The sequence below is a fragment of the Sebastes fasciatus genome, chromosome 12 (genome assembly GCF_043250625.1).
Source record: "Sebastes fasciatus isolate fSebFas1 chromosome 12, fSebFas1.pri, whole genome shotgun sequence".
Taxonomy (NCBI): Eukaryota; Metazoa; Chordata; class Actinopteri; order Perciformes; family Sebastidae; genus Sebastes; species Sebastes fasciatus.
Window position 1 is genome coordinate 5582246 of NC_133806.1, and position 25878 is coordinate 5608123.

Consider the following 25878-nt stretch of genomic DNA (forward strand, 5'->3'; position numbering starts at 1 on the left):
CTTCTGTCCCTGCTGCTTCATAGTCTGCTACCACTCCTGTTAATTATTGTTTGGTACTAAAAGAAGCTGTTAAATATAAATCTCAGTGTGTGCAGTGAGGGGTGACAACATGCCCCGGTCTCCCCTACTGTTGTGTGTGTGTCAGCCCTCCTCCTCCTCTTCCTCTTCCTCCTCCTCTCTCTGCTGCACACTGCGTGCTCGCGCTGCTCTAAACCAACAGGTATGAGCGATGACGTCAGCAAGGTGACACCCACCACCTCCACCTCCACCTCTCTTCCTCTGAGCCTCCGGTGTGGTGGTGCAACAACCAACGCGGCTCCAGCTTTGTGGAGGTTTTTTCCTGTAAAGAAACTTTTTACCAGAAACTCTCTCATTTATTTCCTCGTGTCATTTATCACGAGATGACTATGAAGATTTCCTCCTCGCGTGCTGGACTTTAAACTTTTTATTTTATCAGCGCGTGAAGCACCAGAGGACTCAAAAGGTAAGACTCAACAATAACTTTATGTGAAAGCTCAAACGTGTTTTTGTAAAGACTTGGACTGAACTGAATCACACGCTGACGTTACTTTCACATTGAATCGCTGCACTTCAGTTCCAGCTTTATAAATAGCACCAGATACTCGATAGTTGAGCTGTTTTCTACTGGGTGATGAAGAGTTTCCATTGTGGGAACATGTTGCAAACAGTTTGTGGTTGCCTGAAAATAAAAAACAGCCTTTTATTGTTGTATTTTGAGCAGTTAAAGGTCGTGAATAGAGGCAATTTATAATGTTTTATAGGTTTAATTCATGTTTTTTTGCATGCAAAAACACATTTTGTGTTGGTTTTGTCTTAAATGGGTTAAAGTGACGTGAAGGGTGACTCATATTTGACTTGTGAGAGAGGTGGAAAGGTTTTATGGAGAGACTGAACGTTTCATTCATAGACATGTCTGAGTGAGTTCAGTGTCAGCGTGGCTCCAAGGTCGACGTGTCCCGCCCTGTGGGGAGCTACTGTAAACACCCAGCAGCTGGGAGCTGCAACACACCAGCCAAAAAACATCCAGAAACACACAAGTCAGAGCAAACAAGGAAACACTTAATATGTCAGACTGGGTAGAGTAGATCAACTTTCTCCTGACCTGTTTTAATGTGAAGAGAGCTGGAGAATGAAGCCTTTAACAACTTTAAAAAAAAAAAAAAAAGTCACTCAGCTGTTTTCTTTAGCTTTTATAATGAATATGTGACAATAAAATGGTTCTCAACCCACCAAAGAGGTCACAGGATAAATAATCTGTGGGGTGACTTTTCTGACTTAATTCTTTGTAATAATTCCCTTTTGTTTATTGACAGTATTTGAGAGCAACAGAACAATTTAAGAAGGGTAAATAGACATGTTCAGACATAATAAATAAAAGTTGCTTTGTTTTATGGCTGCAATTCATGATTATTTTCAATATCAGTCAATCTAATAATTCCTTATAGTTTTTTTCAAATATTTAACATTTTTTATTTCCTAGTCGTCACTACTTTATTCTATTTTCTTTCATTTTATTCTTATCTTTTTCTGTCTGTATTAGAGTTTAATGCTTGTTTTTTGTTTTTATTCTACAGTATGTAAAAATGTATTTGAGCTTTGAAAAGCACTATATAAAACAGATGTATTATTATTATTATAATTTTATAATATATATATATATATTTATACATATATATTTATATATATTTATATATATACATTTGTGTGTGTGTATATATATATATATCCCTTTTTTATTAATTAATTAGTTGAATGATAGGAAATTAATTGGCAAAGTATTTTGAGGATCAATTAATTAATCGTTGAAGCATTTTTCTCAATGCCAAAAAGTCCTTACTTCCAGCCTGTCAAAGGTGAATTTGGACTGTTAGTCCTCCTCACACTGTTAAAAAGTCTAGTTTAAAGATATTGAGCTCTTAAAATACTGTATACTACGGAGACCCCCTAGACCCCTGGGAGAACATTATTATTAACTCGTTCCCTCGAATTAGTAACTCGATTTAAGAGTACTTTAATTTGAATAATATTAGAGGCCTAAAGAGGTAAAAAACTATACATTATTTCACATATTAATCTATTATGTGTATTATGTCCGTGGCTCTGTGAGGTGCTAACATGTCATCTCGTGACCCTTTGACTCTTCTGTAAATGCACCCCTGTTTTTTTTATGCTTTAATTCACAGACAATTTCCAACATCTATCGGACAATAAGGGGGGAAAGTGCCAGCCCTCTGTCCACGATGTCCTCCAGAGGTAAACATGACTTGTGCCGGATGTGTGGCGGAGCTCTCCAAGGAAACCAAAGACGGTGGCTGTTTGGGGGCCAAAATAAGAAGACGGGACAGCCTCAGACTCCGACAGGGTCTCTGAGAGGAGGAAGCCTGTCTCGGTCCTCGCAGAGCAGCCCCTGGGGTGAGTCTGAAGCATAAGGAAATAAAGAAAAGTCTTTAGTCACAGTCTGAAGTTAACTTTCTTTTACTCTTCACAGGCAGCACATTATCTCTGGCTTCCTCCGGGTCTCTCTCCAAGTCCCAGTTATCCCTGAGCTCCCCGTCCATGGATCTGCTCTCGGTGTTGACTCACATACTGGGGCAGTCTGTGCAACGAGGCAGCGGGCTGGAGGAGTTTGTGTGCGGCAAATGCGTGTGCGTCCTCGAGCGGGTGTTCAAGTTTGACTCGGTGATAGCCAGGGTGAGGGTGCTTTCGTCCGAGAGGCTTCAGAAGCTGATGCAGGAGCGGGATAAGATCAGACACTTTGTGCGCCAAAACTACCACCAGAGACACCCGTGGGACCTCCAGAGCAGGGGCAGCACCAGCGAGGAGGATGGCGAGGCGGAGAAGGAGGGCTACAGGGAGATGCTCAAAGAGAATATGGCACTCTCGGAGTACGAGTGTTGGTCCGAGAAGTGGGACACGTGCTCGTATTCTGTAAGAACGGGTAAAAGATGCAAAAAGGGCAAAGGGTGTGCAGGCTGTGATTCTTTACGGGTGTCCGACTCGGATTATGAGTCCGCTTGTGGAGTTCCTCGCCGTTTGCCTTTCCAGCCCTTCTCCCCGTTGGCGTTGTCGCGGGACAAATCTCAGAGCATGCCTCTCCACTGGCAGAGGACGCCATCCTTCAGCTCCAGCCTGTCTTCACTGGCGGCGTCCACTATCTCCTTACAAGCATCATCCCGCACTGAGTCCATCCGGTCTCTGGACTCTCTTGATGGCAACGACCCATTTGACTCGCCGGGTGTTCACTTTGTGCTGAAGGAGCTGAGACGTATCGAAGGGAAGGCGGTCAGTTCGCCATCAGGGAGTAAGATCCCAGTTCTGGGCAGGAAGCACTCAGGAACAGTTGGAGAGATGGCGTCGCCCTCAGTGAACAGGGTGCTGAACTTTGGGAGTGTGGAGAACGGAGGGGAGGAAATGGATGAAGCGGACGGGGACGCCCTGTCAGAGCTGAGGGACGAGTTCATGCCTCTTCATCGAGGGGTGAGTGTTTTCATTCCTGTTAGAGGTGTTAAGAGAATATCGATACACATGAGTATTGGGATATTATGTTTTGTGATGCTGTATCGATTCTCCTCATCGGCTGCTATTCTGTGGTTTAGAGGTTGTAGAGGGCTCGGATTTAAAACTAGTGAAGGTACTGACATCATATGAAACTAGAAAACCTAAGGAATCCATTGGTACCAACCACGTCGTAATAGCTTATCGCAAATGAGGCAAAATAAAGCTCCAAAGTTACTCTAAATTTTGGCGAGGAAAAACTGGCATGGACATTTTCAAAGTGGTCCCTTGACCTCTGACCTCTAGATTTGTGAATGAAAATGGGTTCTATGGGTACCCACGAGTCTCCCCTTTACAGACATGCCCACTTTATGATAATCACATGCAGTTTTTTGCATGCAGTACAAATGTGTTATTTTCGCCTATTCTAAAATGGTGTATTTCTGGTGCGTTCTTGCTTACAGTATCACAATATATCAATTAAAATATTTAGTCATGATTAATCACATGATTGTCCATAGTTAATCACGATTAATCCCAAATTAATGACATGTTTTTTATCTGTTCAAAATATACCTTAAAGGGAGATTTGTCAAGAATTGAATCCTCTTATCAACATGGGAGTGGACAAATATGTTTGCTTTATGCAAATGTATGTATATATTTATTATTGGAAATCAATTAACAACACAAAACAATGACAGGTATGGTCCAGAAACCCTAACAGGTACTGCATTTAGCATAAAGAAATATGCTCAAATCCTAACATGGCAAACTGCAGCCTAACAGGCAACAACAGCTGTCAGTGTGTCAGTGTGCTGACTTGACTATGACTTGCCCCAAACTGCATGTGATTATCATAAAGTGGGCATGTCTGTAAAGGGGAGACTCGTGGGTACCCATAGAACCCATTTTCATTAACATATATTGAGGTCAAAGGTCAAGGGACCCCTTTGAAAATGGCCATATTTCCTCGCCAAAATTTAGTGTAAGTTTGGAGCGTTATTTAGCCTCCTACGCGACAACTTCGTTATCATCGCTTATACTTTGACAGCCGTTATCGCAATATATTGAATCGTTAACCCTGTATCATGATACGTATTGTATCGCCTGATTCTTGCCAACACACAGCCCTAATTCCTGTGTGAGATATACTAGATATACTATTAAAATATACTATATAAGAACTCTGACCAGATGCTGTGTGTGTGCACTGTAAATATTGACACAGTGTGCTGCAATAGAGTGATCCGGGAGCAACGGAGTTCAGTCCAGCAGTCCAACAAGATTAGAACTACACATTTCACTTGTGTTTTTACTAAATAATACCACAACATATGTTTACTTGTCATTTCAGAGCACTACTGGCAGGGTTCAGCACGCTGTCAGGCACCTGCGAGGCCAGCTGGACCAAGCTGTGTCCCAAATCAGGACCCTGGAGGCCGAACTGAAACATGGGAGGGGCAAACCAACTGAAGTCAACGGATCAGAGGACTGGGCCCCTGTAGGTATTCAGTTCGCTCACTCGCACACACTGCATTTGAGAAGATTATATGTTGACAGAGTAGTTTGACAGTTTGGGAGGTGTGTTTATTCCCTTTCTTGTCAGCCGGTTAGTTTAGCTTAGCATAAATACTGCAAACGGGGGGGGGGGACAGCTAGCCTTGCTTTGTCCAAACGTCACAAAATCTCCCAACCAGCCCTTCTAAAGCTCACTAATTAAAGGTCTGTCTTTAAACATTAGTCAGGCGCCCATATGGGCATTGAAACCAGGCAGCAACTTCCGGGTCTAAAAAGTGAAGCCAATGCGGAAGTGCCTTAAACACACGTTCTTTCTAATAGCCAGCAGGGGGCGACTGAAGTCTGATTGTATAGAAGTCTAGGAGAACATGACCCTACTTCTCGCTTGTAAATGATAGCCCCATTTAGAGTTAAATAGACAATAAAGCAGGGGATGCTTTAGGGCGTGGCTACCTTGTGATTGACAGGTCGCTACCACCTCCGGTCTAGGAGTTGTCCGTGTATTTGTCTTACAACTTTAACCCTTTCACAGTGTGTTTACAGTTCATGACAGTTAATTAAAACCGTTTTTGGTTGTCTAAAAATGTCTTATTCAGCATTCGGTTGTACTTAGCTCCTCCCTCTTGTGTCACCTCTGGTTGCAAAGTATCAATATGGCAACGGCCAAAATGCCGGTACTCAGGGCTTCAAAACGGCAGTCTACAAACCAACGAATGACGTCACGGTGACTACATGCACTTCTTATATACAGTCTATGATCTAAACATGTAATCATTCCTCCTGGTCATAGTAGCCAATCAAACCACAAATTGTCATATTTACACTTTTTAGACGTACATATCACTTATTTTTGGGATTAAACAAACAAGATATAACATGCTAAAGTGAGCTTTAGAGACACTGATAGGCAGATTTTTAAACGTTCCCCCTGATTCCAGTCTTTATGCTAAGCCAAGCTAACCAGCTGCTAGTTGAAGCTTCATAATTGATGAAAAGTTATGAGATCAATTCTCATTTAACTTGAAGCTAGAAAGCGAATAAGTGTGTTTCCCAAAATGTTGAACTGCTCCTAATAATATACTATATGTACTAGTTTATAAATATATGAAATATTTTGGGGGGGGATCTAAAAATAAAATAGATATAAATGGAGATGTCAGTGGAGTTGTGATGTAACAGATACTCACACAGTCATAAGAGACGATCTTAAGCCTCTGGACCCTTTTTTCTTTTACACAAGACAAAACAGGTTTATTACAAAGTGCAGCTCCCGGGTCACATGACCAAACAGCTCCATAAAGCACTCTGTGAATGTTGACTGAGCACAAATACAGCGTTATGAAAGGAATGGAGGGCGGGGGGACTGTGGGTTTGTGTCCGTTGCAGGGTGTGACCGTGCTTCCTCCTTTACAGGTGCAGATAAAGACACACACACAGAGCCTCTCTCTGGAATCCTCCCCGACCGGTGGAGTTTGCCCCAGGCTCAGTAGTCTTATGATAGACAATATCAATAAAAGGCGTCTCTGCTTCTGTGTAGAGTCCTCAAAGCACCTCATGGAAACACAATGCGCTTAATATTAGCAAGAATGAATGTGAAATAAGTGGGTGTAGCAGCAGCTTTAAACATTAGAATTGTTCGGTACGAGGTACGAACAAACCTTTTGACGGATTTGCCTGCTCAGCTGTGATTCACAGTACGTTACTATCTCATTTAGATTATTAAAAGACCGCGAAAGCCACAACCAACCGTAACCTGATAACTCTGTTATAAATTATAGCCTGCTGAGCTATTAACTTTATGTATAGTGCATAGTTTTGTACTGAACTGAATGTGACAGCTGAGACTAACAAAAGACTGACAAATTAACATATAATGATTGTGGTTGCTGATTGCCCCATGAATTACGCATCACCTGAAACCGCTATTTGCCCCGTCTCAAGGTCTGATTCACAAAAGCTTTTGCACTAATGATATTACAGCGCAAACACGACAATACAGTTTTGCCAATGAGTGCAGTTTTCCCTTTTTTTGGCGTTGATTGCAAGTACAAAATGCCGCCTTTGCACCAAGAACACAGAACAATGGCAGAGAGAAAAAGAGAAACTTTTCAGACTGCGAGAGCTACAACGAGGTGCAGAGACATTCCTCAAGACTTCAGGCGTGGAATTTAAACGTGAGAGAAACCGTATTTGGGATTTAATATGCCACGATCAATGGAACGTCTGGGCGTGACCCCCCTACGCTTCAGTTACCATTAACTCTCTGAAAACACAGCACTTTTGCAGCAAATATAGCTCTGCATATTAGGCTACCTAATTTAAATACGTGCAAATAGCACAGGAGCACCAAGACGCTATTTGCTTGGCAGCACAGCAGTCCTTTTGTGAATTTGCCCCCTGAACGTACCACTGAACTGAAGACAGTCTGAATCAGCGCTGAACATTACGCCGTATGAATGATGATACGTTCACTCACTGTTGTACCTACTGAAAATGATGCAACCACTTAGCTTAGGAAGAAACTGGAACAAATTACATAGGTCCTGTTCCTGAGCCTTGCGTAGTGAAGCTTAAGTATCGTAGTAGCACCGATATATTTCAAATGAATCCAGTAGAGTTGCAACTGTTAGTCGATAAGTCGACTGAAGAAAATTAATGTGCAACAATTTTTATTATCGATTAATGGTTAGTGTTTTTTCAAGCAAAAATCTCAAACGTCTGATGGTTTCTCAAAAACACACAAACTTTTTTTTTTTTTTTTTAGTCCTATGTTATAGCAAATGTAATATATTTGGGGTTTGGGCAAAACAAGACATAGGACTAGGGCAGCAACTAACGATTATTTTTGTTGTTGATTAATCTGTCGATTATTTTCTCGATTAATCGATTAGTTGTTTGGTCTATAAAATGTCAGAAAATTATGAAAAATGCAGATCAGTGTTTCCCAAAGCCCAGGATGACGTCCTTAAATGTCTTGTTTTGTCCACAACTCAAAGATATTCAGTTAACTGTCTAGAGGAGGAAAGAAACCACAAAATGTTTATGTAATCTTCACATTTAAGAAGCTGGAATCAGAGAATGTTGCCTTTTTTTTATTTATTAATCTATTACTAATAAAGTTGGTGATTAATTTAATAGTTGACAACTAATAGATTAATTTTTGCAGCTCTAGTCTGGAGTATATTTTACCCAGCCCTACTCCAGAGTCGTTTCATTAACACACTTTTAAAACCATCGTCATTTGTTCTCCTCTTTCCTCCAGTTGCTCCAGGAGGAGGGTGGCAGCTCCCTGCTGCAGAGCCTCGGTCACTCCCTGCACAGCCGGGAGCGTCTGATCCAGGTGGGTGAAGTGATGAGGGGAGACAGGACTCAGTCATGCACACAGCAGTGGATCTTCTGCTGCTGCTGCTGGAGCTCTGGCTCAAAGCTCACAGGAATGTTGTTTGTCTTTCAACTCACTGGACGGCCTTAAAGTGGCAGTGCCAGAACTGCTTTCTCTGGCTACCACATTGTACTTTGTGACACTGAAGTATGTTTTCTTAAGCTTTGATCATGACTGCTTTTATTTTTAGTTCATTGTTAGGTTGATGATTTACTGCAGGGATTTTATTGGACTCATTGTAAGTCACTCTAGATGAATGTGATAATTGAATGTTTAAAGCAAACAGGACTGTCCTGTCAGATGACCAGAGACTTTCTTATCTAAAACAAAGTGTGCTTGAATGGATTACAGCCGATTTAAAGATTATCAATCAAGTAACTGTGTTGCACTTTTTTGTGTTATATTGTGCCACACTAATAACTTTTGAATACGTAAATAAGCTGTTTTCGTGATAAGAAGATCAATACCACACCCATATTTTCCTGTAAAGTGTGAAGCCACAGGTTGGCTTAGCTTGGCATAATGACTGTAAACAGCTTGCCTCGCTCTGTTCAAACGTAACAAAAAAACCCCAATATGACGTGTTAATTAGTGCGCTGGTTGACGGATTTTGTTAGCTTTGCACAGAGCCAGGCTAGCTGTTTCCCCCAGTCTCTGTGCTAAGCTAAGTTAACCAGCTGCTGGCTGTAGCTTCATATTTTGAGAGCGGTATCAATCTTCTCATCTAACTTTTGCCAAGAAAGCAAATAAGTGCATTTCCCTAAATGTTAAACTAGTCCTTTTAAAATCTGCAAACACTCCGGGTGTTTTTTTTTAACACATGCATGCATCAAGCTTGCAAAAATACAGTATGCTTACATCAAAGATAAGCTAGCAAATGTATGCTATATAGATATGTTTATTTAACAGTGCTGTTAGATGAGTATGTGTCTGCTATTTGTGCGCTAAGCAGACAGATGTTTTCTCTCTTCCAGGAGTGTTTGGGTCTGATCAGAAGACTGTGTGTGGAGGAGGGAGCAGGGACTGAGCTGGCCGACAAGCTGACTGAGAATCTAAAGGAAACTCTATCTGCCAACAAGGTTAGAGCTGACGCTGTCCTGATCATTGACATGCTTAATGTTGCTTCATAGACTGTATATAAGTAGTTGATATAGTCACCGTGACGTTTCCCCTTGGTTTGTGCACTGCTTTATGGTCTATTTGACTCTAAATGGGACCATAATTTACTAAATGAACATCATGCTGTATTGAAGAAGACTTGAAACTAGCGATTGAGACCATAAACTCATGTTTACAATGTTTACTGAGGTAATAAATCAAGTGAGAAGTAGGCTCATTTTCTCATAGAGTTCTATACAATCAGACTTCTTTTTGCAACCAGAGGAGTCGCCCCCTGCTGGCTATTAGAAAGAATGCAAGTTTAAGGCACTTCAACATTGGCTTCACTTCTCGCACCCAGTTTCCCACTGGTCTGATTATGATGACACATATTACCTACTCACTGAAGCATAGCAGTGATCGGCATGAGCAGACAGACTTTTTCTGATAGCGATCAGACTCAGTGCTGCTGTCCCTGCAGGTTTTTGAAGTAGCAGTGCAGGTCTTGTGATGGGTATTTGTTTTTTAGCTCAGGCCTGCAGGAAGCTTTACCAGTCTAGCAGCATGTCAGCAATTTCCTCCAGCTCTGTGGAAAAATCCTGGCTGAAGTTACACGCTGTGTTTTGACTTTTGACTCCAGTGTTTCTGTCAATAAATCACACAGAGATCAACTTCTTATGTTTCATGCAGATGTTTGACTTGAATGATTACAGCAGGAAGAAGCTTTTTCAGTGTTCATACAGGCACCTGACTGTTTTTTTCAGACATACTTGAAAAACTGTGAATTGAAAAATGACTTTAAGTCCATCCATCCATCAATTTTCTTCTGCTTACCAGGGTCCAGGTTGTGTTAATTTAATTATTTATATAATTAGAAATTATTGTTATATACTGCTGGGAGTTCAGGCACTCCATATTTTTGTCCACATGAACACCCTTACTTCTTATTGCATACCGCCACCTCCTGGTGAGTGTAGGTGTGGACACCTGAACACCTGTTTAACTGCATCTCTGTGTAAACACATAGCTCGATGCTGAGAAAACAGCACGGAAAATGCTTTTGATACTCCTTCTCATTACCCCAATTTAAGCTCTAGACCAACAGATTATGTTTTGAATTGATTTTATTGTGGCATGTATGCAATATTATATTTGTGTACAATATTTGATTTGTAAACTAAATATACATTTATATACAAACTGTGGAAATGTATGTTATAAGTAGGCCTAATGTTTGTAATGAAGTGCATACAAAAATACATTTGAAGTTGGATATATTACCAACATATATGCATGAATACAAATTATATACCAGGGGTTACCTTGTTTGGTCCAATCCGGGCAATGACCGGTATGATTCTCAAATGGGCATTAAATTGCATTCTGTGTAGTATTAAAAAGATCTTTAAAGGGACTGTTTGTAACTTCTTACACGTATAAATCATTGTGGGACGGTGTCCCATGCGCGCTTGCTTGTGGCTACGCTGTTAAGACTCAGACTCCAACACAAACTACACGGAAGCAGTGTCAACTCTTCCTGCTTCAACCTCCCAACCGCGGTAGGAGGAGGCGGGGAGACCGTAGCTTTGGTCTCCAGGGCTGGAGTCGATGCTGTATTTCTGACAATTTCAACAATTTCTGATTCTTACATAGAGCCCCTTTAACAGTCTTAAATTTAACTTGCTGAACCCTGCAGAAACCCTGGTCTGATTCGCAGTTAACTGTAAATGTGCAGACAGCATGAGCAAGTTTGTCACAAGATAAATGCTACACCTCCTAAAGAACATGTTGACGGGGTTAAAGCAGATGTTTGCTTCAACTTTCCACTACAGCAGTAAAGAAGTTGCTTCCCGACCACAGTCAATTTTATTATTTTTTTCATGAACCATTAATATTATTATAATTTTTTTACAATCATTTGGTCTATTAAATGTCAGAAAATATGTAAAATGCATGTTACAACTTCAAAAAGTTAAAGGTGACATCTTCAAATGTTTTGTTTTGTCCAACCAACAGTCCAAAACTAGAAAATATTCAGTTGACGTTGATAATAAATGTAATAAAGCAACTAATTCTCACGTTGGAAAAGCTGAAACTAGGGAATGTTTGGCATTTTTGCGTGAAAATGTACTTAAATAATTATTTGATTATCAAAATAGTTGCCGATACATTTTCTGTCTATCAAATATCAATTAATGGACTAATTGTTTTCCAGCTCTACAGACATTGTATTTAAATCTGAGTTGGATGATTCAAACGTAGATGTGACATGTGTTGTGTTCTGTAGGCGGCCCTGCAGACGTTGAGGTCTGAAGTAACCGAGAAGGAGAAGAGCATGGAGAAGGAGATCGAGGCTCTGAGGAAGGCTGGAAGAGACAGAGAGAGAGACCTCGACACACTCAACACCGTGCTGCAGTGCAACCAGGATATTATCAACGTACGAACGCACACATTAGAAACTGGGAATGGAATTTCATGCATTGTAGTTCTAAACACACACACACACACATACTACGGACACTGTGTACATTAAGCACTTTGTCCCATGCACAGGTCACTCTACATGCACTTGGAAGTTTTATTTTGATAGAGCTGCTTTTCGTCTTTGCTCCAGGACCTGCGAGTGGCTCTGGGGGAGAAGGAGCGACTGCTCAAGGAGGCGGAGAAAGAGAGGGAGATGTGGAGACAGAGGGACCGGGCCCTCGCCACCGTCCTGCAGGAGAAGGAGGCTCTGATCCAGGAGCTGGAGAGCTGTCAGAAAGATGGGAAGGTAATATACAAGGGTGTCATTTCTGCTGGGGATGGCGTGGTAATAAGAGTTAATTTAACGTCGCCCACCTTTAAATTAAAGTTGTAGAGATTTAATTCTTTCTGTGTTATTGAAGAAGGTAAACTGTTACTCATAACATGTCATTTTCCTTGTGATTGGTCAGGGTTTGGCAGGTGACAGAGAGGGAAATGGTGCCACCTTATGCAAGGAGGTCACTAAACTCACCACAGCCCTGCAGGAGTACCAGGACACGGTGCAGGTGAGATTTTAGCATGAGGGGGGGATTTGAAAGTGGTATACAATAAAGAGAAAACTAAAAAACAAAAGCTGCCTACATATGCTGAGTTAAGAATGACTTTTCACCCACAAAAAAAAACACTTTTATAGATGATTTACACTTTGAAAATATTATTTTGTTTTAAGTTGACTCAAGGCCACAATAATTGCTAGGTATGGAGGAGAGCTTAAACGATTAATTGGTTATTCGATCGACAGAAAAATAATCGGCAACTATTTTGATAATCAATTTATTGTTTCAGTTTCAGATTTTTCAAACAAAAATAGTGAAAAAAAAATCTCATTTTAAACTCTTTTTAGATCAAACAAAACAAGACTTCTGACTATTGAGCTCTTGGAAGTTGGATGGATATGTTTTTAAATACTGTTTTGACAGTTCATAGATTAAACATTGAATCAAAAAATAATTTATAGATTAATAGCTAATTAAAATGATGTGATGTGTGATGTTTCTGGCCTACAATGTAACACAGCATCCTTTCTAACTATTCCTGTTTTTCTTTTCCACCAGAGTCAGCAGGAGAGTCACAGTCAGACGGTGTCCTCTCTGACAGATCAACTCAGAGACACTCGGCGGGAGCTGAGGGAGAAGGAGAAAGAGAAGAAGGAGGCTGATAGAGCGTGGCAGACCAACAGAGAGGACAGAGAGAGAGAGGAGAGGAGACTGAGGGACAGCCTGGAGAAGAGAGACAAACTCATAGAGGTAAAGTCTAGGGGCAACTCCGGGGTCTGAAAAGTGAAGCCAATGCAGAGTGGCCAAAGTGCCTTTTAACATGCATTCTTTCTAACAGCCAGCAGGGGGCGACTCCTCTGGTTGCAAAAAGAAGTCTGATTGTATAGAAGTCTTTGAGAAAATGAGCCTACTTCTCACTTGATTTATTACCTCAGTAAACAATGTAAACATGAGTTTATGGTCTCAATCGCTAGTTTCAAGTCTTCTTCAATACAGCATGATGTTCATTTAGTAAATTATGGTCCCATTTAGAGTCAAATAGACCATAAAGCAGGGGATGCTTTAGGGCGTAGCTACCTTGTGATTGACAGGTTGCTACCACGGCGTTGTCAGGTCTGGGAGTTGTCCGTGTTTTTGTCTTACAATTTTAACCCTTTCACAGTGTGTCATGGAAGTTAATTGTAACATTTTGGTCGCCTGCAATTAAATATTACTTCATTCCTTCAGCCCTATGTCACATCCTCCAGCTTTTTATAGACTCGGACATACTAAGAAAAATATGTTGTAATTTCTCACCAGCAGTTGCGAGTGACAGGTTTGTACTTTAAATATACATATGTTTTTTAGAACTATCCTATCTCATCTACTATCTGAAAAAGAACAAGAAGAACAAAAGAAAGTAGCACTTGTAGAAAAGGAAAAGTTGGGGATATAATTTATTTTACTTATTGTCAACAAATCCCATGAAAAGACAAAAAACTGAGATTCATTAAGAATACTTGGGAAAGTGACTGAAATCTTTATTTTTCTTCAACGTAGCAAATCCTGTTGGATGCTGAGGAGCGGGACCATCTGTTCAGAGAGCTGCAGCAGAACCTGCAGAACAAATGTGAACCTCTGACCGCCATCAAACACACACTGTGATAGAGGACGACTACTGTACTGACGAGCTGAGCAAACTAACTGCGCACAGACGGAAGACTACTTTTTGCACTTTCTGCACCACCTTTTTGCCTCTTCAACATATTTATCGTGGTGTACATTAAGTCTATTTATATTTATCTCTCTACATTTTTGAGGTTTGCATTTGCAAGACCTGCCTTGTTTTGGCAACTTTCCACAATAACTACTTAACTCTCTGGAGTGAATCAGTAATTTCAGACTTCAGAGAGTGAAACAACCTGATTGTTTTCAGTATGGAGAGATGGCTGGTCTAGCTTCTTCTAGTTGGATGTTTAATACTTGATTTAAAAACCACCAGATTACTGTATTCAGCTAGCCAAATGTTTTGAATGTAATGGGTCTAATGGTCAGACAGTGATTAGATTCCATGTCATGCAGTGGGATTGCTGATACAAACATTTCTGAATGGTATGATTGTTAGTGGATCTGAGTAACATTAATTATGTCCTTCAGGACAGGAGCGGGTATGAAATTGCTTTGAATCTGAATTTAGCTTTTTTTTTGCAGTGTCTTTATTGTGTTTGTCTTTTCACTTTCTTGGTACAGAGCTGTAGTTTTTGTGTTTACAGTGCTATCAGAGCACTCGTGGAGGGGAATCCTTAGGACCAAAATAATATTTTTAACCTTTTTTGATTTTCTGATTTTATGGCTTTTTTTTTTTTTTTTTATGAACTATTCTCAATTATCTTCAATGTTTACATGTCTTGTATTGTTAGTCTGGGACTTTATGACTGGAGACATTTTCTTTCTTTTAGCTCAAGAGAATTAAACACTGATCCAAATTACTCAAGTCTACAGACGCTGTCATTTCTACTTTCTACTAACTATCATGCACGCTTGGTGATGCCGATGGTTCCAGAAGTGCTTTACCACATTCTGTGTTGTCATTACAAAGTTTTCTTTAAAGGTCCCATATCGTGCTAAAGTTTCAGCTTCATATTTGTATTTTATATTTCTACAAGAACATGTTTACATGCTGTAATGTTAAAAAAAAACTTTATTTTCCCCATACTGTCTGCCTGAATATACCTGTATTCACCCTCTGTCTGAAACGCTCCGTTTTAGTGCATTTCAACAGAATTGCAACAGAATTGTGTTGCTAGGCAACCAGGTTCCATGTTTACTTCCTGTCATCTGATGTCATTCACATACACTGCAACAGGACATAAACTGGGACACATTTAGAATGTTTATGTTTAAAACCGTGTAATGGTCTAAATATTGTATATTTGTGACATCACAAATGGACAGAAATCCTAACGGCTTGTTTTAAACGCACAATTTCTGAATACGGACTGTGTGTATTCCTCGGTATATTGAGCGTTTTGATAGTTTAACAGTATTTATATAGCACTGAAAACTGCTTTATAATGTAAAAGATATGAAAATCTCACTTTATACAATATGGGTCCTTTAAACGATCGGTCACTCAAATTGTCACATATAAATTGTGACATTTGTCACATATAAGGTACAATTCAAAGAAACATAAAATACAAGTATGAACCCTATAAATGAGCACGATATGGAACTTTTGATGAAGAAGACACGCAATTAATAATTTTTTATTTTTTCATACTTTATTTTTTTCTATTTTTTCGAGGTTGTTGCAATTTATTTCATATATGCATTTACGGTTCGTAATTACAATAGTTTATAAACCAATTTTTTAAGTAGTGGAGCGTAGAGACGAACACAATAAGTACACTAGGGAAACAACTTCAGCATTCAAAATATAAATAAAGTTATGAAAAAAAAAAAAAAATTTAATTAATTAATTTATTTAAAGTAAATTAAAAATAACAGAATAAAATAAGCTGTCATTGGATGTTTCTTGCCTAAATGCACCATGGGAGTCGTAGTTTGTAGTTAACTTTTCCCTTAGACTTTTCATCAAAGAACCAGATATTTTCTAAAGTAGTTCATCTTTTGATTCAAGAGTTTCATGTTAATAACAACCTGTTGACCTGCTTTAACTCAGTCATGTAACACTGTCTCTGGTGGATTTGACTGTTAAAGAGGTGTTGAGTGACAGCAGCACCCCCTGCCTTCTCCTCACCATCCAATCACCAAATAGCTTGGAGTTTCTAGGTCTGGTTACTTCAGGAACTGTTGCTATGGAGCTCATTCCTCAAAAACAAAAAAACATAAGTTTTCACTCTGGATGCTTCACAGTGGAAACCCTCTGATCTTCATCAGAGGGATTTATCATCTATATTCAGAGAGGGAAAGCTGAGTATAGTGGAGGAATGCAGGTCCAGTCGGTGCCTCTCGGCTCGGTCACCATCGGACCGGAGTCTTGGCGCGATGCTACGGTCCGCTCCATCGGGCATGCGGAGCTCGTTGTGCGGCAGACTCGAGCCGGGCGGTCGGGGTCCTGCAGCCGGATCCGGAGCTGCAGCGCCACCGCCGGTTTCAGCCCAAAGCGCACAGCGGAAACAACCGAAGGAGATAAGATCACAGGGGAGGAATGTGGAGAGAGTCGTGACTGCATCTGCAAAACGTCGATGAGGCCTCAAACCGCAGGAGGGGTGGTGAGAAAACACACAGAGAGACATGATCCAATATCTGCTGCTTTTATAGGCTGCAAACTGAGGACAGAGAGCAACTGACAGTATTAGGATATAGGGGCCTATATGGTCAGTGATACAGTTTGACACTCATAAAGACCAATAATGCATAAGTAGGCTAAAAAGCTGCAGATTCTTTTTCATCACAATGATTAAAAAAAAAATGTCACCAAAAAAGCATGCAAAAGCAAACAGGTGAGATGTTTTCAAAGGAGATAAAGCACTAAATCATTATTTAACACCCAACAGACGTTACAAATTTACTCCTACATGTAAAAAGTCCTGCATTGAAAAGTCTACTTTAGTAAAAGTACAGCAAAATAATAATGCATTAAAAGTAGGCTTAAAAGCTGCAGATTATTTCTCATCACAATGATTTTTTTTAAAAAAATGCACCAAAATAACATGTAAAAGCAAGCAGGGGAGATGTGTTCAAAGGAGAAAAAAGCACTAAAAATCACAAAATCATTATTTAACACCCAACAGACAGTATAAATTTATTCTTACGTGCAAATGTCCTGCATTGAAAAATCTACTTTAGTAAAAGTACAGCAAAAATATGCTTAAAGTAACTCAGCATAAAACATATTTATTATATAGAATGGCTCCATTCAGTGTTAAAGTTTGACACTCATAAAAAAAAATAATGCATTATAAGTAGGCTAAAAAGCTGCAGATTATTTTGAATCACAAAATTGCACCAAAAATTGCATCAGTCCTATAAAAGCTTCAAGTTAAGATCTAAGAATTTAGCTTGAGGTGAGATGTTTTCAAAGGAGATAAAGCACTAAAAGTCACAAAATCATTATTTAACACCCAACAGACAGTATACATTTACTCTTATGTGTAAATGTCCTGCATTGAAAAGTAAAAGTACAGAAGTATTACCAGCAAAATATGCTTAAAGTAACTCAGCATAAAAGTAGAATGGCTCCATTCAGTGTTAAAGTATTGTTTACAGTTTATTACAATATTGGATTATTTTTTTAAAGGGACTGCTTGTAAGAATCAGAAATTGGTTAGGAGCGATGGTGAGAAAACAGAGATGTGATCCAATATTTGCTGCTTTTATAGGCTGAAAACTGAGTACATGGAGCCACTGACAGTTTTAGGCTACAGGCCTACATGGTCAGAGTTACTATATTTCCCTGACATGTAACGGAGTAGAAGTAGCCTAAAGTTGTTTAAAATGAAAATACTCTAGTGAAGTAAAAGTACCTCAAAATTGCACAGTATTTGAGTAAATGTACTTTCCACCACTGACTTGGACATTTAGAAATTGCAATCTAACTTTCTTCTGAAGTTCTCCAGTGGCTCCCGGAGGACATCTGTGGCTCCGTTCCCACCTACCAGCTTGCGTGAGAAGTGTGCCGAGGCCAGCGTTTCCGTGGCCGCTGAGTACATGCGGAGGGTGCGGCAGGTGGAGGACCGGCTGCGCAGGCAGGCCGGTACAGTGACCCAGGAGGGCTTAAAGCTGGAGAGGGATAGAGGTCACCTGGAGCTGATGCTGCGGAACCTCCGGGCTGATCTGACTGTCAACAGGAGGAGCTCGGAGGAGAGGACCAGGAGGCCATCCACTGCTGAGACGGTAAGTTCACCCTCATCTCTTCCCTACACTGTGCTTTGTTCTATAGTGTGATAAATAGTCATATAACTAGACGATCCTCGAGGAAAACACTGAATCGTTCTGACCTCTGACCTTCCTGTTGAGAAGAAACACCAAAAAGAGAGTTTCTCCACAGGGACCAGCAGTGGTGTTGTACTTGCATCAAGGCTCATCTCACATTATGCACTTATCTTAAATATTTAGACTTTTGGTCTCAACCACTTTTTAAAATTTTCTGCACAGGACATGTTCAGGGATTTCACCTGCAGAAACATGCAGGAAACTTTACAAAATAAAAAAAAAATAGTTAAAATCCCACGCACCTCACACATTATTATTACACGTATCGTATTCAGACAAAGTACTCCTAATATCGATCATTTTTAAATCCTCTCGATATTGACTACAATACGTTACGTTTGCACTGCCATTACAGCTTAGTCATGGTGTAAGTGATACACCAGACTACGGATTGATTGATTAAGTTCTGTATTGCGATCTTCACTTGTCAAGGAGAGGAGATGTGTTTGCTGACAGGTCTGCTCTGTTGCAGGTGAGAGATGGTGCTGATTACTTGTTGTTGTGTGAGAGGAGAGAGCTGGCCCAGTTGAAACAGGATCTGGAGGGAGCTCTGAGAAACACACTGACCCAGCTACAGGTGATCTACAACGTTACTATTCTGTCTTCATTGGTTGACTTCCCTTTAACCCTCCTCACCCCCCACACACTCTGTCTCTGTTTCTTTCTCTCTCTTTTCCACTGCCATGTGATTTACTGGCATGAGTGATGGAGGACAAACAACACTGCCAAATCCTAATAACCTCCACACAAATACTTTACAAATGCAAAGCAAAATCACGTTGCATTACTTCTAATGCATATTTGCCAAGACCTATTATGATAATGTTAAAAGTCTTCCAATAAAGTCCTCTTAATAAGAAAACGAGCTACATAGAAAATATAAGTTGAACTGTGAAAATGACTTAAAAGAAACAAGGGAACTTAAAACGAATCTTCTACTAGGAAGCAAAACACTTGTTCAGTTTGAAATGTATACAGAAATGTGAAATTAATTATTATCTCATCAACATTTGTACTAGAGCTGAAACGATTAGTCAATTAATTATAGTCAATCGACAGAAAATTAATAGGCAACTATTGTGATAATTGATTAATCATTTGACTAATTCATCCTATTAGACGTGTGTGTGAAATTGTCAAAATTAGCATATGAATTCTTGAGTTATGACCAAAACAGTGACCTTGACCTTTGAACTCGCACAGACAGACAGACAGACAGACAACCCAAAAACATAATGCCTCAAGCCAAGGCTGTCACTGGTGCGGAGGCATAAAAACAAACATTTTCTAGTTCCAGCTTTTTCAGTGTGAGAATTTCTTTGTCTTATGTGATAGAAAATTTAACCCGTTTGTGTTTTAGACATTTAAAGATGTCACTTTAGATTTGAGGGAAATTGTGTTGGCCATAACCGTCACATTAATCAACAATGGAAATAATCTTTAGTTGCAGACCTAATGCGTCCTTTTCATGTGTCTTGCAGTCCCTGGGTCAGAGCAGCAGAGAGCTGCTGGACTGTGCCAGTGAGAGGGCTCGTGTCCTGGACCTCCTGCCTCGCAGAAGCTCTTTTAGAAGACACTGCAGCGCTGATCACACCTCCACCGAAACGGACCCCATCGGCCCCTTCACACCAGGTAAACTCAGGACACAAAGTCAAACTGTACTGGTCCCTGCAGGCAACCACACTGTTGCAGCAGGACAAGCAGCTCTCAAGGAGAAAAGACAAATTACACAAAGCACCACAAAAGAAGGAGCGTGATTTTTTTTACACACATTCAATGTGGGCGACTACTAACAATAATAAAAAAAAATTGATCCCAGTCGGATCTTTGTCAGGTTAAAATTGTGGTTTGACATTACCTTTTTCAAAAGACAATTAAATAAAGCACAAACACAAAATAATTAATTACAAAAAAATTATACAAATACTGGAACTAGTAAAATTGAAAGATGTGTCATGTGAAATATTGGCTCTAATATGGAGACAGTATTCAGTATAAGACTGAAGAAATGAGTTTACTGCATTATTCATGTGTTAATGCACACTGTCTGTGTCTACAGTATATACAGGAAATATTGTGGCCATGTAGACACATACTGTAGTAACAAGACAAAGAGCCTACAGCCATAATAGCAGCTCTGTGAGGCTGCTCTTTGGCACACTGGTGTTTTGAGCTAAATGCTGACGCTAGTACCTTCTGTACAAGACTGTTAGGCCTTCACTTTATCTGATTAAGTGAATATGTGCATTAGTAGCTGTCCACTATTATGTCTTACAATTGGCAGTATAACTACTGTATATGTACAGAGTGCAAATATGTGTACATTATCATAGTATATCTCTGTAGAACATAGAATATATACTAAAACATACTCTCATCACTAACCTACGCCACCCTTAAAGGGTAACTTTGGTATTTTTCAACCTGGAGTCTCGTTGTGAAATTTGAATATCCGTATACTCTAGCTCAAATAAATACGGGCGGCCAATGAATTCAAAGACCTCATCCACCTTGTGGAAATCATCTAAATATTCAGCCATGACATTGAAAATCTTTTAGATAACTTTAAGCTACACTTCCTGTACTCCAACGCATCGCACTCACATTTCCACTACGGATGTATTCCACCGTTGACTTCCAGCAACACGTCACCTCGCCAGATTTCAGAACTAGACTTCTCCTTGAGTGAGACTCTTTCCATAATGTTGTCAGACACTTATAATAACAATCAGAGCCAGTCAGGGCAAAAACAAGCACTTTTAGTGGACGTAAATGACGGTGCCAGCTTGCCCCAATAGGATTACATTGCAGCATGTAAGCAACTGCCGTCTACAGCGTAAGGGTTATTTTAGGATGGTCCCTACTTGTTAAAATCTCTCTGTTCTTGACCACCATAGCTTGCTTAAATTAAACAATTATTTTTGTACGTCACTGATTTGTCTTCTTCCAGAATGTAAACAGGTTTTAGAGTCGTCCACTTTGACAGTCCACCAGTCACAGCTACTGAGGGAAAACATCAGACGGTTAATACCCAGTGCAATCAGCAGACAGAAAGCTGCTCACCACAGCGTCAATGACGGCCTGGTGAAGAAAATTGCAGAGACAATCAGTCTGCAGGTAGACACAAACTTGTCAAACATCTTTGCATGCAATACAGAAATACTGTCACGCTGATATCAGAATAATAAAACACAAGTTTCCATTTCATTCTGTCTTTTGTAGCAAAACCTGAGTCTGATGTCTGCGGCCACCAGGCAGGCCATTTTTCGCAAGCGGAGGGAAATTAATTGTATTCGTCAAAGCCACGACACAGTGCAGGTTAGTTAGTGTGTATGCTGAACAGGGTCGGTGAATTTATTGGAGGTTCAGAGACAATGTGTAAAGGGTGATGTTTTCCCCGTGTTATTCTGTTTACAGGGTCCAGACTACAGCGGTGACTTACTGTCCAGAGAGAAGCTCAACAGGCCTATAGTGCAGGTTTATCAAAGACACCCTGGGACACAGTTACCTGAGGCTGCTCATCTCATACAGGTGTTTACTGCTCCCAAAATATGTATCCATATATGTGCAAACACACTTACAAATGATGGTGACAGAAATTTGGCTACCATCTTCTTCTTCTTCATACTTGGTAAAGGGGTTCAGAGTTGAAACTAAAGGCTTTATTAGTTCTTAATAAATAAATTATCAATACAAATAAACCTTTTTGTGGAAAAGGGACCTATTATGTTAGCTTGCACTCGCACCTCTGCAGACAACTATCTGCATGACTGATCTAAACCAAACCAAAACTGGGACTTGTCTCTCGATGCTGCCTCAACACATTATAAGGTCAGGCGTTAAGGCTAACCCAAAAACATACACTGACCTGAATACAGGGAGTAACAGCAAACAAACAAGGTTAAAACACGTTATCTTTAAGCTTAGTTAGAAGTTGTCTTTCATATAAGATAGTAGGGAGCTTCTCTCTTCATGTGTGTAAATAAAGACGATCACAAAACACACCAGCATCTCTTCATATTCAAATGTGCTGGCAGATGTTCTCATGACTTCACACCATATATTAAAAAAAACATTCAGTGGTTTAACACTAACCTCCCCTACTGAGTGCCTCAAACCAAATGTATTTCCTGTGTGGCTCTCAGGGCAGTGAAGTGCTGAGGCGATATCTAACGTCCTCTGAAGGGGAGCTGACGAGGCTGCAGCGGGCCTGTCTGCAGCTGCTGGACGACCACCACGGCAAGAGAGTAGCAGCTCAGGTGGATTCAGCTGTCGTCCGCATGAGGCGTCAGCATGTCGACAAGCAAGGCATTCCTTCTTTCCTCCAGCAGGGGGCGTTCTGAAGCCAACTGCATTGTCTTGCATTCAGCAGGGCTGCAGCAGACATGCAAGCAGAGAGAGAAGAAAACTCTTTGTGTGTTGGGAGAAATAGGGAGCAGCCATGTGCAAAATGTACTGGTTCAAGATTAATAAAATGGGATATGACACCCCTGTTCACATACTCTATGTTACAGGCCCTTTCCTGTTTCAGTTACCCCATGCACAAGGTTAAAGAATCAAGCAGAGACCCTGAACTCAATCCCATCCAACACCTTTGAGTAGGGTGACTAGATCCCAACAGACCAAATCTGGGACAAAGAGTATGTTTGTGTGGGACAATGTGAGACATGTTACCAAGGCTGAGAGGTAATCAACGACTGTCTAACCTAAAAATAAGCATTTCTATTCTGCCCCTTATCTTGTAACACCTCTAAGCTTTGCCCGGATGCATCCATAAATCGGCACATCTCTTTTTGATCGGCACATTTCTTGTGAGACTCACATGAACTGTGTCGCTTCATGTCGTATCCCCCCCCCCCCCGTGTGAAATTGAAAAATAACTGGCAAATTTCACAAAAAACTCTTTTCCTTTTCTTTTTTCAAGATTTTATTTGTCGTAACCATTTCATCGTGGTCTAATTTGGTTATCTTTACTGCAATAAAACAACAAGGCAAAAGTGAGCATGGCTCACATTCCCCCGCTCACCGCTCGACCCCTACTAAAGTAAGGCCAAAGGTTTTGCCCTTTAGGAACTAATGGAATTAGTCTATTGAGCACAATGTAGCTTGAATTATAGTTTAATTTAAGATACAAACAGCATTTTTTGTGAACCAAACCAGCTTTAAAGTCCTGTTAATTTAACATCTTTACCATACAGTTAAAGTCTGTGGAACTGTTCCTACCTCCTGCTCAGATTTCTAGTCATGGGACCGCAGGTCACTTGACAGCCCTCCCACCAAACTCAACGTCTTTCATTAAGAAATAAGACATGATTTAATAAACCTGCCCTGTTTTACCTTAGTACACACCACATCTCTTGCATTCTGTTAAAAAAAAAGAAGCATGACATGAGTGAACATTTTGTGTAGTTTTCCACATAAACTTGATTCTCTTGAATCTGAATGGGACTATTCTCTGTGGGACGGTGAGTGTCCCGGGCAGCGCTGTAAAGTCATCGGGAACCCTAACAGCGTGATTGAATCATAAGTATTGGGGTGTGGAGCTACTTGGAGTTAACAAACAGAATATCAAGAGAAACCAGAGGAGATTTACCTTCAGATCTCTGCAGCCGGGCCGGCGGAGGAGGCTGAGAAAGCCTGGATAAAGCTGATCGGAAACTGACTCTAAGTCATAAAGACTGAGACCTCAACAGGTTTCTTGTGTTCGAGATGAAGACAGCTGGTATGTTCTAGAAAATAACGAGAAAGAGCCGACGTTAAGAGCTGAAGAACCAAGCTGCAAGCATATTTTCTCCCAGAAGCAGTCAGTAATGTCGAAGCTGGTTTTCCCTCTGCTTCTCCTTTGTTTACTTCCAGCTGTGGGTAGGTGAACAAAACACAAGTGTGTCTTTATGTGTTATGTTTGTATTTATGAATGCACAAAACATGCATGCTATTGCCAACAGAAATACTTTACTTTTGCAGCAATAGCTAATAGTAGGGCTGCAACTAATGATTCTTTTTTAGCAGTGATTAATCTGCAAATTATTTTCTTATTCAACTGATTAACTATGTGGTCTAGAAAATGTTAGAAAATTGTGGAAATTGTGCCTCACAGTTTTTTAGAGCCCAAGGTGACATCTTCAAATGTCTTGTTTTGTCCTGCTAAAAACCCAAAGATATTCAACTTACTATAATATAAGACAAGGAAAACCAGCAAATCCTTACATTTGAGAAGCTGGAACCAGCAAATGTTTTAAATAATGATTATAAAAATAGTTGCTAATTAATCAACTAGTATAGTTTCAGCTTTAGCTAATATAGCTCGAGTCAACAATGAAGCTTTGTGTTATATTATAATTTCAGCTTATTTATGAAGTGATTTACAGCAATTATCCAATTTCAACTATTACCACTGATACTAATGATATAATACATTTTAATAAAGCTCAACAATTACAAAATGTTAACATTTGAGGATTTAAATTCAGAGCAATAGATGATACAGTCTGTAATTTATCACATTTTGGATCATAGTCCAAGCTCCTCTGCAAAACTAAACTATTTTACAAAGAGTGGTTTTAACCTGCCTGTCCTTCCAGTTCCCCTCTTCTGTTACACCTGTGTGTTCCCCGCCATCTCACCTCTGGCCTGCATCAGATTCCCTCTCATGTGTCCATCTGGGCAGGTCTGTCTGTCCAGCAGAGCTGTGGGTGAGAAAGGTGAGGGCCGCCTCAAGTCACTGAACAAAAATTTAAATGAATCAAAACTGAGAAAAAGAACTGAGAAATGCAGCACGGAGGGAGATGTGTCAGTGTGGTTTATTTTGTGTCTATGCAAGTCTCTCCCAAAACTGATGTTTCTAATGAACTCGTGATTTTCAGGAGACTACCGTGTGGTGTTGTATGAGAAGAGCTGCATCCCGCCCTCCCTGTGTGGAGCCACGGGAGAAAGACGCACAATGGGACTCAACTTCACCTTCACCAATGAATGCTGCGACACACATCTGTGCAACGGAGCTCCAACACCTGCTAACACCTACTGGGCTGGCACATTACTCATGCTTCTTATTTCATACGCAGTTTGGTGAATAGAAGCAACATGGCAGAGAACTTGGGTACTTTCCAAATACTTTTTCTTTTTACTTTTAGTACATACTGCAGCTGCACTTAAACACTAACTACTGTTGCATGCAGTATTAATTATAATAATATAATTGGGACATACTACTACTTCATAACATTGTGCCTTGAACTTTGACCCTTTTGCTTATATATCCGCTGTGCAAAAGATTGTGGGTCAGAATAGCCAGAAAAGCGTGCCGGCTTGCACACTGCAAAATGAGACCGGATGTAGTAGGACATCCTGGTATTTTTGGCATACTGCATTTGACATACTATGTATTGGGACATACTAAATCTT

General features: G+C 40.2%; 2 protein-coding genes across 2 annotated transcripts; both read left to right on the forward strand.

The window, feature by feature from the left end:
• The first annotated feature begins 196 nt into the window (after positions 1-196).
• LOC141778505 (uncharacterized) lies at positions 197-15380 on the forward strand. Its single transcript, XM_074652801.1, has 11 exons — positions 197-484; positions 2205-2433; positions 2510-3498; positions 4874-5020; positions 8300-8377; positions 9394-9498; positions 11805-11954; positions 12132-12287; positions 12451-12546; positions 13096-13287; positions 14077-15380. Exons 2-11 carry the CDS (start codon positions 2262-2264, stop codon positions 14179-14181), a joined length of 2190 nt encoding a protein of 729 aa, XP_074508902.1. The 5' UTR covers positions 197-484; positions 2205-2261; the 3' UTR covers positions 14182-15380.
• Positions 15381-16331: 951 nt separating this feature from the next.
• tektl1 (tektin like 1) lies at positions 16332-22978 on the forward strand. The gene is made up of 8 exons (XM_074652802.1): positions 16332-16754; positions 18094-18378; positions 18950-19054; positions 19959-20109; positions 21428-21594; positions 21700-21795; positions 21895-22008; positions 22623-22978. The coding sequence occupies exons 1-8, from the start codon at positions 16470-16472 to the stop codon at positions 22818-22820; spliced, it is 1401 nt and encodes a 466-aa protein (XP_074508903.1). The 5' UTR covers positions 16332-16469; the 3' UTR covers positions 22821-22978.
• The last annotated feature ends 2900 nt before the right edge of the window (positions 22979-25878 follow it).